The 14,510-nt window shown below is 43.4% G+C and overlaps 1 protein-coding gene across 1 annotated transcript in view; it reads left to right on the top strand.

The window, feature by feature from the left end:
- Positions 1-14,510, top strand: part of LOC140721449 (NACHT, LRR and PYD domains-containing protein 14-like) — a 66,096-nt gene that overhangs the window by 18,202 nt on the left and 33,384 nt on the right. The window contains exons 2-4 of the mRNA XM_073036270.1: positions 5,788-5,964; positions 10,757-10,975; positions 13,822-14,073. Coding sequence (XP_072892371.1) covers positions 5,799-5,964; positions 10,757-10,975; positions 13,822-14,073 — 637 coding nt within the window. The 5' untranslated portion in view covers positions 5,788-5,798. The remainder of the gene's footprint in view (positions 1-5,787; positions 5,965-10,756; positions 10,976-13,821; positions 14,074-14,510) is intronic.

Raw genomic sequence — 14,510 nt, 5'->3', positions numbered from 1 at the left:
AAGGCCGTTGATAGGTGCCAGACAAAACCTCTAAAGAAAGTTAAGGGTCAACGGTTTCACAGTAAATATGCAAAGATCCATCGAGCATTGGCAGGAGGGAAAGAATGAGTATAAATGGAGCTTTTTATAGTCGGCTGCCGCATACTAGTGGTATTCTGCAGGGGTCTGTGATTTGGGTTCACTTCATTTTTACTTGCAGGCCAAGCTTGCAGACATTACGGAAAAAGGTAGGGTTAAAGAAGGATGTGCTGAAATTGGAGTGGGTTCAGAGGAGGTTTACAGAGAGTGATTTAGGGAATAAAAGAGTTCCCATATGAGGAGCTGTTGATTGTCCTGGGCCTGTACACACTGATAAGAATGAGAGTGAATGCCATTGAAACTTACCCTGAAAGACCTGGAATGAATAAATATGGATTGGATGTTTGCAATGGCTAAGGAGTCCAAGGCCAGAGGTCTATAATGTATTGTTCCTCCAACCTGAGGGCGGCTTCATCACAACACTAGAGGAGAACATACTGCGGGATGGGAAGGGAAGTTGAATTAACATGGGTGGCCCTCTTCTTCTGGCGGACTGAAGAAGAGTCCTTACTTTAAACTTCGTCTGGGCAACCTCCAACCTTATGGCAAGAACATCAAATTTTTGAACTTCCAGTAATGCCCCCACTTTCACCATTGCCCCTTCCACTTACCCTCTCAGCTCCCTGCCTGCCCATCGCCTTCCTCTGGTGATCCTGCAGCTTTTTCTTTCTTCCATGGCCTGCCCTCTCCTATTTGATTCCCACTTCTCCAGCCCTGTATCTCTTTCACTAATCAACTTCTCACTACAACCCGGTTTTAACGATCACTTGGCATTACTCCCCCCACACCCCCCCACCTGTTAAATCTACTCTTCATTTGTTTTATTTTTTTCTCACGTCCTGCTGAAGGGTCTGACCCTGAAACATCGAATGTATGTTTTTCCTTCGATGTTTCCCGGACTGCTGGATTTACCCAGCATTTTGCGTCTGTTGCTTGGATTTCCAGCATCTGCAGATTTTCTCTTGTTTCTAACCTTGCAGGGTTGTGTTGCAACACTGCAATGAAAGGGTTCTTGGCACTCTCCCCAGTGAATGCATACCAAATATCAACAATGCTCTGAACTTTGAGTCAAAAGCCGTAGTTTCAATTTCGGGAGTTGCTGGGATGGGGGAAGGGAGAATTAGGACAATCGAGTTTATGTTTCCGACATGACTAGATGCTTGCTGAAACGTATTCAAATACTAAATTCAGGCTAAAATATTTTACAGGATGTTCAAAGATTATTATTCTCTGTAAGTTAAATGTGGTGGGTGCTTATTCTGTTATAATCAAACTACTGGAATGTGTTGTTTCATAGGAATGAATGAATCTGTCAAATCACGATGGTAACACTGCCAGCATGTGGGCAAAACCTCTTTTTCCACATTGTTGTGTAACCTGAACTTGAAACCAAACAGAGCTGAAGCAATGGGACTCTGAAGACGTTTAAAAACTCGACGACAGTGAAGAATGCTACACTATTGGGCTTGGTGTGGATTGTCTGGAGGGTTGTCAGAGGTTAAAGTGATGCATCGATAGGATGCAGAACTGGGTTGATCAGTGCCATATGGAGTTCAACCCAGATAAGTGTGATGTTGTTAATCTCGGTAGGTCACATTGTAGACAGAATATAGTGTTAATGTTAAGACTCGTGGCAGTGTTGAGGGTCAGCGAGATCTTGGGGCACTCAAAGCTTACCGTGTTGCTAAGAAGGTGTATGCTGCGTTGGCCGTCATGAGTCGTGGGATCGAGGTCAAGGGTTGTGAGGAAATGTTAGAGATCCATAAGACCTTGGTCAGAGCCCACTTGGAGTACTGAGTTCAGTTCTGATCACCTCACTATAGGAAGGACGTGGATACTATAGAAAGGGTGCAGAGGAGATTTACAAGGATGTTGCCTGGATTGGACAGCCTGTACTTAGTGGAACTTAGAAGATGAGGGGGATCTCATTGAAACCTATCGAATGTTGAAAGGCCTCGACAGGCTGGATATGAACAGGATATTTTCTTTTCTAACAGGGTGATGATGGTGGTGGGGGTGAGGTGGTGTGTCTTGGACCAGGTGGAACCGCGTTCAATTAGAGGGATATCCATTTAGAACAGAGTCAAGGCGGTATTTCTTGAAGCAGACAGAGGTGAATCCGTGGAAATCACTGCCACAGGTGTCTCTAGAGGCTCGCTCACTGCGTGCATTTAAGGCAGTGATTGATATAAGAGCACAAGGTGCAGGAGCAGTATTAGCCCATTTGGCCTATCGAGTCTGCTCTGCTATTTGATCCAATATTTCTCTCATCCCAAATCACCTGCCTTCTCCCCGTATGCCTTCATGCCTCGACTAATCAAGAATCAATTGACCTCTGCTTTCAGTGTACAGAAAGACTTGGGCTCCACAGCTGCCTGTGGCAAAACAGTCCGCAGATTCATCACTCCCTGGCTAAATAAATTCTTCCTCATCTTTGTTCTAAATGAGCATCGTTCTGTTTTCACGATGTGTCATCTGGTCTTGGACTCCCCAATCTTAGGAAACATGCTCTTCACTTGCATTCGATCGAGGCCTTTCAACGTTTGATCGGTTCAATGGGGTCACCGCTCATTCTTCTGAATTACAGTGAGTCCATCCCAGAACCATCAAGCACCTCTCAAATGTCAAGGCTTTTAATCCTGGAATCATTTTCATGACCACCTTTGAGTTCTCTCCAATGTCAGCGCACCCATTTTATAGATGAGGGGCCCACTTAAGACAGTTAAGAACTCAAGAAGGGAATTAGTAAATCTAGGAGGGGCCATGAAAAGTCCTTGACAATAGGATTTAAGAGAATGCTCCACTGGAAGTTTTCAAGTTCTATTGCTTATCAGCATTGATTCACAGTGGACTGAATTTAGCTTATTTTTAAATAATTATCAACAGAAAAATACACTTTCGTGTCAACGTGAAACAACTCTCCACAAAGTGAACTAAATTAATTACATTTATTAAGCACAAAATGCATGTTCTTGAGTAGTCAGTGCATGAAAGGTTGTGGGGAGAAGGAAGGAGAATTGGGTTCAGAGAGAAATGGATCCACCGTGAGAGAATAGGATCAGGCAAGTGTGACAGTGGAAAAGTGTGCATAGAGATAGCAGTGGTAATTAATAAATACTTTACTTCAGTATTCCCCATGGAAAAGGATCTTGGCGTTTGCAGGGATGAATGTCAGCGGAATGAAAACTTAAGCATGTAGATATTAAGGAAGAGGATGTGCTCGAATTATTGGAAAACATCAAGTTGGATAAGTCACCCGGACCGGAAGGGATGTACCCCAGGCTACTGTGGAATGTGAGGGAGGAGATTGCTGAGCCTCTGGCGATGATCTTTGCATCATCAATGAGGACGGGAGAGGTTCCGGAGGATTGCAGGGTTGAGGATGTTGTTCCCTTATTCAAGATAGCCCAATAAATTATAAATCAGTCAATCTTACTTCCGTGTTTGGTAAGCTGATGAAGGAGATTTTGAGAAACAGGATTTATGAACATTTAGAGAGTTATAACGTCATTAGGAATAGTCAGCTTGGCTTTATCTAAGGCAGGTCATGCCGTACGAGCCTGATTGAATTTCGAGGATGTGACTAAACACATTGATGAAGGTAGAGTCGTAGATGTAGTATATATGGATTTTAGCAAAGCAGTTGATAAGGTACCCCATGCAAGGCTTATTGAGAAAGTAAGAAGGCATGGGATCCAAGGGGACCTTGCTTTGTGGATCCAGAAATGGCTTGCCACAGAAGGCAAAGTGTGGTTGTAGATGGGTCATATTCTGCATGGAGGTCGGTGACCAGTGGTGTGCCTCAGGGATCTGTTCTGGGACCCTTACTCTTTGTGATTTTTCTAAATGACCTGGATGAGGAAGTGGAGGGATTGGTTAGTAAGTTTGCTGATGACACAAAGGTTCGGGGTGTTGTGGATAGTGTGGAGGGCTGTCAGAGTTAATAGCGGGACATTGATAGGATGCAAAACTGGGCTGACAAGTGGCAGATGGAGTTCAACCCAGATAAATGTGAAGTGGTTCATTTTGGTAGGTCAAATGTGATGGCAGAATAATGTCTTTATAGTAATACTCTTTCTTGGCGGTGTGGAGGATCAAAGCGAACTTGGGGTCCGAGTCCACAGGACACTCAAAGCTGCTACGCAGGGTGTCTCTGTGGTTAAGGAGGCATTGGCCTTCATCAATCGTGGAATTGAGTTTGGGAGCCGAGAGGTAATGTTGCAGCTATGTAGGACCCTGGTCAGACCCCACTTGGAGCACTGTGCTCAGTTCTGGTCGCCTCACTACAGGAAGGATGTGGAAACCCCAGAAACGGTGCAGAGAAGATTTACGCGGATGTTGCCTGGATTGGGGAGCATGCCTTATGAGAATGGATTGAGTGAACTCGGCTTTTTCTCCTTGGAGCGAAGGAGGATGAGAGGTGAGCCCACAGAGGTGTACAAGATGATGAGAGGTATTGGTCGAGTGGATAGTCAGAAGCTTTTTCCCAAGGTTAAAATGGTTGTCACAAGAGGACACAGGTTTAAGGTGCTGGGGAGTCGGTACAGAGGAGATGTCAGGGGCAAGTTGTTTACTCAGAGAGTGGTGAGTGGGTGGAATGGGTTGCCGACAACGGTAATGGTGGCGGATGCAATAGGGTCTTTTAAGAGGTTTTTACATGGGTACATGGGGCTTAGTAAAATACAGGGCTATAGGTAAGCCTAATAATTTCCCAGATAGGGACATGTTCAGCACAACTTTGTGGGCTGAAGGGATTGTATTGTGCTGTCGGTTTCCTGTGTTTCTTTTAATAAGCTCCTATATACAATTGAAATTATTATATTCATTACGTTCTCCAGACTCTTACATAATAAAATTAGCCTGAAAAAATATATATAATAAGAGCTTTATTGATCCCGAGTAGGAAATTATTTTGTCACAGCAGCAACATTTAAAACACACTTAGCAATAATCATAATATATGTTAATAATAAATATAGTAATAATAATGGTAACTAATGATCTAGCTACGAGAAGCTCAGCAAATTCTTCTCACAGGATATGGCAGTCACTCCAACAGTCAACGAGCAGTCAAATGATTTTGAACGATTGGGGAGTTAAACTCATTTTTAATTTTTTTTAATGAATTATTGTTGAAGATTAACAAAACAGATACATTAAGTCAATATGTCATTATGTACAATAAAGAATTACGTTTGTAAATTAGCGAATAACTGATTAATAAATCTAAGCGATGCATCAATAATAACAAAAAATAAAGTGTTAAGAATATTTTTTAAAAAACTCGACAGTGAACTGGCACAGTCGATGAGGTGTAAGATTTGTAAGATCGCCCATGATAATAGTAAATGGAATGTAATGTTTAAGGGGCCAAGTGGACCACTCCATTTTCTGTTCTAGTATGTACTGCATTGTTATGCCTGGGCATATGTGATAAGGGTGCAGCTTAGTGGATTATGGTGGTGCATGGGCTTGGTTGAAATGGAATTTATTATTCTAATTAGATATTTAATAATGGTTAATTGGTTCGGCAAATTGGCGTGCAGACATACTGTGCTATTCTGTGCTATTAATCGGTATCTTACTGAATGAGGCACAGTGAGTTCTTGTATAACTGCCGTTGACAAGTATGGGGTAGTGTCGATAATCCTTTCCAAATGGATGTGAAGCATACTGACCAGCCTATTTTGTGTTTGCTACTGTTGACAGATATACCAAGAATGAGACCGACCAATCACAGCTTTATGCTGAACTTTGTCTTGCTCATGCTTCTGGTGGGCCCAGTTGCATGTCTACCAACGAAACCTGAGGCTGATGACGATAAACAGGAAGTTGACGTTACAGACTCGGGAGAGCGTGCTGAGGTCCACAACCGTGAACTGAGCCGTAAGTACAAAGCCGACCAGAAATTGTTCGCTGCGGCAAATTCCAGAGGATTCTTTGAGACGTATAATGGTCAACTGTTCATTCCGCTGTCTCTGAACATTGCTCTTTTATACCCCTGTCTCTGAGCATTTCTTAATCCGCAAACCTCTCCAGCGACCATCTACAGTTTGCTTCAATATCTGCGTTGCCAACAAGCAGCCTGCATTCGCGTCCTTTGGGATCCGCTGGCCACATCCATTTTTTCTTCTGGGATGCTACTCTGCTGCTTGTCATATTTCGATGTGACAAAAGGCTGGAGAAGTTGAGCTGGCCCTTAATGACATAGAAGATCAGACCTTCATGCGATGAATATGGGTACAGTTCAGAATGGTATATGTTTCCCCACCACTCCCATCCTTTCAAATCCAAGTTGATAAGCCTTTTACTGCTTCTGCACTCAACTATTTTACAACTGTGGGAGGTTCAATCAGATTTGTGGGCCTGGCAAATGATACAGAAAGCGGTCTCCATGAAGAGCTATTTTGATCATTTATTTACAAACAGTAAAAATTCGACAAAACTTTCATGTTCCCCAAGTTACAGACACTAAAAAGCCGAGCACTCAAGGACACACGCACATTCAGCAAATACACTTGGTTAAAAACGCGCGCAGGCCATACGTTCCCAATGGTGATGTCTTAAACAATGGAGGAATCGAGCTGGCGCCTTCCATGTGCTATTTTATGTATCCATAATATTTGAAACTGGTCACCAGGTAGTTACCAAATGGTAAAGTAGCTGAAGCGTCCAAGCTAACTAATCACAACGGAAATGACTTTCGAAAGTCCGAATCAGACACGCCCCCTACAGGACACTCCACCCTTCGAAAATTGTGATTATCCAACCCTCAGACTAGTATGACTCCCGCAAACTCTTAAGCAAGTTTTAAATAAAACACAGAGTACAAATCCCAGTACTGTAAACCCAGTAGTCACCCTTCAGTACACTACAGTAGTCCACCAACCTCTCAGCAGCCGACGAGGCCACCAGCCCCACCCTAGAGTGGGATAGCCAGTGAACTGGTCCACCACTTAATATTCAGCACTGGCTCTGAGATATGATCGAACAGGTGAGGGTTGTTCACCAACCCATCAGGAATGTAGGTGCAGCATTCTTAACCAATAATGCTACAAGTGCCGCCTTCACTCGTGAGCAGGTAATGCAAGGCATCAGTTCCTGGGGCAGTCTGGCCGTACCATGCTGACAAAGACAATCACTGTAAATATCCTTCCCGTGTAACAGCCCTTTAACTTACCAGCGTGGGAAAGATGCCCATTCAGGGCACTGGTGTGGCATAGATACACTTATCAACAGCACCACCCTGTGGGCACAACGGGTAGGCCTAGGAACGACATATCCAGTAACTGCCATTCACTTCCCACAAGTGCCCAGCCTCAAAGCACCATTTGACATAGACATAGCCGTCCCAGAATACTGTTCCTGTTTACATTAGCCATCTACCTTGCACCTAGTATTCAAAATGCCACCCACACAGATACTCTGCCAGGTGGAAAAATCATTTTAAGAATCAGGGCATTCCAATTAAGCACACGATACAAAGGCAAATAGCAGCTCTTAAAGCACTTCCTCCACTAGCTATTAAAGTTCAAGTCACAAGATCACAAGACAAAGGAGCAGAAGTAGGCTATCCGGACAATCGAGTCTGCTTCGCCACTCCACCATGAGCTAAACTATTCTCCCATCTAGTTCCAATTTCCGGCTTTTCCACCATATCCCTTGATACCCTGACTAATTAGATACCAATCAATTTCCTCCTTAAACACCCTCAATGATTGGGCTTCCACAGTTGTATATGACAATGAATTCCATATATCCACGGCTCTCTGGCTAAAAAAATAATCCTTATCTCTGTTTTAAACGGGTATCCTCTAATTCTAAGACTGTGACTTCTTGTCCTGGACTCACCCATCAAGGGAAACAGCCTTTCCACATCTACTCTGTCCAACCCTTTCGATATTCAAAATGTTTCCATTTGATCCTCTCTCATTCTTCTATACTATAATGAATACAATCCAAGAGCCTACAAACGCTCCTCATATGTTAGTCCCTGCATTCCTGGAATCATTCTCGTGAATCTTCTCTGAACTCTTTCACATCAGCACATCCTTTCTAAGATAAGGGGCCCGAAACTGCACACAGTATTCCAAATGGGGTCGCACCAGTGCCCCATAGAGCGTCCTTACTCTTATACACCATTCCTCTTGAAATGAATGCCAACATAGCATTCACTTTCCTTACTGCCGATCCAACCTGGTGGTTAACTTTAAGGGTATCCTGCACCACGACCCTCAAGACCCTTTGCACTTACGATTTTTGAATAAATAATAATTTATTATTTCTTCAATTGTTTCTTCTTCCACAATGTAGAACCGTACATTTCTCAACATTGTATCTCATCTGCCATTTCTTTGTCCCTTAAGGCTTTTACCATACACTGGGCCGAGGTAGGCTGGAATAGATGACCCCTTCCTAGCTCCCCCAAAACTGAATGTCAAAACACGAGAGGCCATAATTTCTCTAAAGCAATCTTTTATTGCGATCAAAGGGATAGATATCAGTGGCATCCCTTCTGTGATGTAGTAGATAGATAGATAGATAGATAGATAGATAGATAGATACTTTATTCATCCCCATGGGGAAATTCAACTTTTTTTCCAATGTCCCATACACTTGTTGTAGCAAAACTAATAACATACAATACTTAACTCAGTAAAAAAAAATATGATATGCATCTAAATTACTATCTCAAAAAGCATTAATAATAGCTTTTAAAAAGTTCTTAAGTCCTGGCGGTTGAATTGTAAAGCCTAATGGCATTGGGGAGTATTGACCTCTTCATCCTGTCTGAGGAGCATTGCATCGATAGTAACCTGTCGCTGAAACTGCTTCTCTGTCTCTGGATGGTGCTATGTAGAGGATGTTCAGAGTTTTCCATAATTGACCGTAGCCTACTCAGCGCCCTTCGCTCAGCTACCGATGTTAAACTCTCCTGTACTTTGCCCACGACAGAGCCCGCCTTCCTTACCAGCTTATTAAGACGTGAGGCGTCCCTCTTCTTAATGCTTCCTCCCCAACACGCCACCACAAAGAAGAGGGCGCTCTCCACAACTGACCTATAGAACATCTTCAGCATCTCACTACAGACATTGAATGACGCCAACCTTATAAGGAAGTACAGTCGCCTCTGTGCCTTCCTGCACAGTAAGGAGTCTTGTTCAAAGTCAGCAACCTGAGACGCATTGGTCCAGTATGGAAATTGTAACGCCATCCACAGGAATGTATAACATGACCTCCCACCACAAATCAGCATTCACCACATGCCATTCTGTATTGCAGAGAGGTACAAATGCACTGGCTCCTGATTACTCTCTGGGTACTTTTAAAACACGCAACAAAAAACGATAGAACTGCACGAATTGCTCCCTAAATGCCCCATTCCCTCTGAAATGCTGGTATCTCATATCCAAAATAAAATTGCCCGAATTGCTACCAGATTTCAGCTCCAATTTCATATGGCCTCTATGAAAAAGTGAGTCATCCTTAAAACCAATTACCAAAAAAAAAGCATGGTGAAGCAAGTAACATGTAACAGATTACAGGGTGCTGTGAATAGTATGGAGGGTTGTCAGAGATTACAGTGGGACATTGATAGGATGCAAAACTGGATTGAGAAATGTCAGATGGATTTCAACCCAGATAAGAGTGAAATGGTTCATTTTGGTCGGTCAGGTATGATGGCAGAATATAGTATTAACAGTAAGACTCTTACAATGTGGAGGATCAGAGGGATCTTGGGGTCCGAGTCCATAGGACTCTGAAAGCAGCTGCGCGGATTGACTTTGTGGTTAAGAAGGCGTACGGTTTGTTGGCCTTCATCAACCGTGGAATTGAATTTAGGAGCCGAGAGGTAATGTTGCAGCTATATAGGGCCCTGGTCAGACCCCACTTGGAGTATTGTGCTCAGTTCTGGTCGCCTCACTACAGGAAGGATGTGGAAACCATAGAAAGTGTGCATAGGAGATTTACATGGATGTTGCCTGGATTGGGGAGCATGGCTTATGAGAAGGAGTTGAGTGAACTCGGCCTTTTCTCCTCTGATCCTCTGGGCATCAGAACTGCATTTCTAAACCCATTGGCCTTGTCTACTTTAAATACTTCTTCCAAGCATTATGGATAAATGTTTACGAAATACTGGAATGAGGGATGGTTGCTGCCTGGATTTGGGAACATGCCTTATGAGAATATGTTTAGTTAACTGGGCTGTTTTCAGCTAGCACCAGATGGCATAGTTTTAAGGAGCTTGGACGTAGGTACAGAGGAGAAGTCAGTGGTAGGTTTTTATACTGAGAATGGTGAGTCCGTGGAATGGGCTGTCGGCGACGGTGCTTTTAGACGGATACGATAGGTTCTTTTAAGAGGCTCCTGGACATGTACATGGAGCTCTGAAAATTAAAGGGCTATAGGTAACCCTGGGTAATTTCGACGGGAAGGACATGTCGGGCGCAGCATTGTGGGCTGCAGGGCCTGTATTTTGCTGTAGGTTTTCTATTTCTCTATGTTTCTTTGCGTGTATTGCATTTCTTCAGTACTTTTTTTCTATTTAATTACTTAGCAAAGATAGACTATGGAATTAGCCCTGTCACACTTTGTTAAACGTTTGTAGTACTTTCTTTACTTCCATTTCCCCAGTACAGTCGAAGTATTGAAGTTATTTTTTTATTTGTCCTACCAGTAGCTGTCCAAACCAATGTTGGCCAGGACAGCAGGAATGAAATCTACAGCCATCTGCGGGAAATGGTTGAGGCCGGAGAAGTTAACGCGGATGAAAGATATAAGGGTGCCTCTAACATCGTGGGCAAAACTACTGGCGGCAGTGTATCCAGGAGAATGATTGAAGATCGGATGTTGACAGCCCCTAAAAATGAGTTGGACGCATCAGAACGAAGCGAATGTACGTCTACTAACTATTTTCATAAAATGTATTTTCGTAAAGCCCCTGTAATTGACATCAGATGTGAATCAGCCAACACGTATGACTGGTTCAGTGGAGCCGGAGTGCGTACGAGTTTTCAAATACGGCATGGAATGCCCAGCTGATCATTTAATCTTGTGTGAACCGCCACATCCTGTGATCAGCTGGACTAGTCCTCATCCTCGACAATTTCTCCTTTAGATGATGTAACTTTTTCCAGACTCATGAGGTAGCCAAGGGCCTCCCACTAATCCCCAGCTGTGCCCGAATTTTCATTGGCTACGTAGAACAGTCCGTGTTTAAGCCTTCCATAATAAATCTTCCCGACATCACTGCGCTACAGTAACCTCTGAATCATTGACCTCATGCACCGATACTGAGCTGGTCAACTTCATTAACTTTGTTTCCAACTTCCACCCTGCTCTTAAATTCATTTTGTTCATTCATGATGCCTCCACCATCTTTCCCATTCCCTCTGTCTGCAACTCTGAGGGTAAAGTGTTTGCCTTTATCTTTTATAAAACTACAGATTCCCATGGCTACCTTGACTGCACCTCTTCCTACCCCTTGTTAGTCTATGCTACATCTGATCCAGGGATGAGGTGTTTCATTCAAGGACATGAGAGATGTCCTCTTTCTTACATAAGGACATAGGAAATAGGAGCAGAAGTCGGCCATCTGGCACGTCGAGCCTGCTCCGCCATTCAACAAGATTATGGCTGATTTGGCCATTGGATCATTTCCACCTATCGGTATTTTCCCCATAACCCTTCGTTGTTCAGTGAATGAGGTTTCGCTTCCTCCACCAATAATGAAACCCTCACCCGCATCCCCTCCAATTTCTTGAAATGCCGGCAATAAAGTTTTTCTTGGGGTCGTCCTTTGTATACTGTGGTCGGAATGCGGTCTACTCTACATTGCTGGTATGCTACATAAATGGGGAGACCACTTTGTCGAGCCCATCTGCACCATCCGCCGAGCGGATCCGGTGGGCAACTATTTTAATTCTTGTCCTCATTCCAATTCCGATACTTCAGTCCGTGGCCTCTTCTTTTGTCACGATGAGATCATTCTCAGGGCGGAGGAGCAATCCCTGATATTCTCTCCGGGTAGCCTTCAACATACAAGCATGAACATCGATTTCTCCTTCCGGTAAAAATAAAAAAAAAAATCCGCTCCCTTTCCTTTTCCGGTCTCTTGCCTTTTCTCCACATCTGCCTATCACCTGCCCATGCAGCTCTTCCTTCTTCCCTTTCTACAATGGTCAATTGTCCTCTCCTATGAGATTCCTTCTTTATCTCACCCAACTACCCGTCTTCAGCTGTAATCGGCTTGCTCGTCCTCCTCACTGTCCCGCCACCTTTTGCTTCTGGCGTCTTCCCCCTTTCTTTCTAGTCCGGAAGAAGTGTCTCAACCCGAAACGACATTTCCCCGGATGCTATCTGACCAGCGAAGTTCCTCCAGCATTTCCAATACGTTGTTCTCCATTTTGCACTTGGTTGTGTATTAAACTACGCTCATTTAGGATGGCCATGAACGTTCATTATAAAATAAGTCAACCAACTGGGGACAGTAGGGAATTCACAGAGTTTGATATATAAAATTCCACACTAAAGCAAGGAGAATATAGCTCGTTGTGTTTCTGCCTCTCCGTGACACAGATTTGAGCTTATTTCTGAATACCAGCCATTTCTTAGTGGAGTATTTGCACCTTGTCGCCCACGTTGGATCTCCACGCTGCAGTCAGATGTTACCAGATGACGAATTAGCCTCGATAAATTGATCCAGTTAAGGTGTGAGTGGTAGAATAAGGGGAAGAGCGTGTGGGCTGGTTGATGTTAGATCATGCAAACGTATAGGGAAGAAGATGGCATTAGTGTAGACTTCTTGTAAATTGGTGCTTGATGCTTAAGGTCAGCTTTCTCGTCTCTTGGCCCAGACGTGTAACATAAGGATATTCGTTTGAAAAATGCGAACTAATCTCTATATTTGACTGCCCCTGTCATACGTGTCGACTGCTGGGTCACGACAGATATAACTTAATGAAGTACAAGCACTCGTTGGTAACTCTTCGGTGAGCTTCCTTGAACACTGTTGGAGTTTGATGTATGGGGAGAAGGGTACAAAATAACATTATAGACACATAGACACAGTCTCAGCAATAGAAGGAGGTTAACCATAACCAAACAGTGTTCCTGTAAAACGTTTGAATACACATCACGGAATTGCTCAAGATAATGAAAGACAGAAAATGCAGGGAATACTCAATCTGGAGAAGTTAACCTTTCCTGTCAAAGGCACTTCATCCGCTCTGATGTTCCCAGATTTCCTTGGGTGCCTCTAACGTTTTTATTGGTTGATCCAAGTTTCTTCAGATTAATTTCTCTCATTTTGGATTTTTCATTTCCATCAAGAATTTCCCTGACCGTGCGAGTAATCCATCTGACCTATGAAAATGCCTCGCAGGGCTCCCTTTGAAGACAGTTGGCAATTTCCCAGCGATGATGTATCGTAGCTTTGAGATATCAGGGATTTCTGCACAGGCTATTCTGATCTTATGATTCGATGTACGAAGCATGATTGCATCGTCTGTGTATATTTATAGTTCAGAGGTTACGACGCCAATTGTTGCTTTCATTTCTTACGACCTGATTTTCATTTTGCTTCAAACTAAACAACACAGGAAGTTGTGTGGTTTTTTTTCATTACAATCACTGTTGTGTAACATCTTTATGTAATACGTAATTCTAACGCAGTTACCGCTAACTGTCCCAGTCCTGTCAAATCATTGCAGTTAATTCCAGCTTTATATCTCCTCCTTGAAGGGTCTGGTTGGGCCATGGCGGAAGCCCCTGCAATGTTTGATGTTCGAGACAAAAAAGAGAAACACAACAGAAACAGGAGGAGAAAATCTACCAGTGGCAATTTCGGCCCGGGCTCTGGGAAGAAATCCGATATTGTTCACAGCACCTCTTTTGGAAAAGAGGTCAGTGAAGACAATAAAACGGATAAAGGTCGAACATTAATGCTACTGGACAGAGAAGCAGAAGCCTCTGGTGCGAAGAAAACTGTAGTGGGTGAGTGTGTTGTGCTCAAATTTGAACAAACTAGGCGCCAATTACTTTCGGAAATAAGATATGACAGGGAAGCCCGTGAGAGGAATTCACCCGATTCTGCTGCTCAATATTATTCAATTATGTCGGAGTATCAGAATCAGTATGATATGTGATGAACAGAAATCGTCTTCGCGTGGATTCTAGTTAACACTCTATTTTGTATTTGTGCGCCAATTGTTTGTCCATTGGTATGATGACAAAAAGGTTGGGGTGTGATGACACAAAGACTGGGGGTGTGATGACAATAAAATGTTTTGTGCTTTTTGTATAGTGTAGAGGGCTGTTAGAGGTTACAGTGGGACATCGATAGGATGCAAATCTGGGCTGAGAAGTGGCAGGTGGAGGGCAACCGAAATAAGTGTGAAGTGGTTCATTTTGGTAGATCAAATATAATGGCA

This window comes from Hemitrygon akajei, unplaced genomic scaffold (assembly GCF_048418815.1).
Source record: "Hemitrygon akajei unplaced genomic scaffold, sHemAka1.3 Scf000055, whole genome shotgun sequence".
NCBI lineage: Eukaryota > Metazoa > Chordata > Chondrichthyes > Myliobatiformes > Dasyatidae > Hemitrygon > Hemitrygon akajei.
The sequence above is the reverse complement of the archived record's forward strand: the minus strand, read 5'-3'. Positions and strand labels throughout refer to the sequence as shown.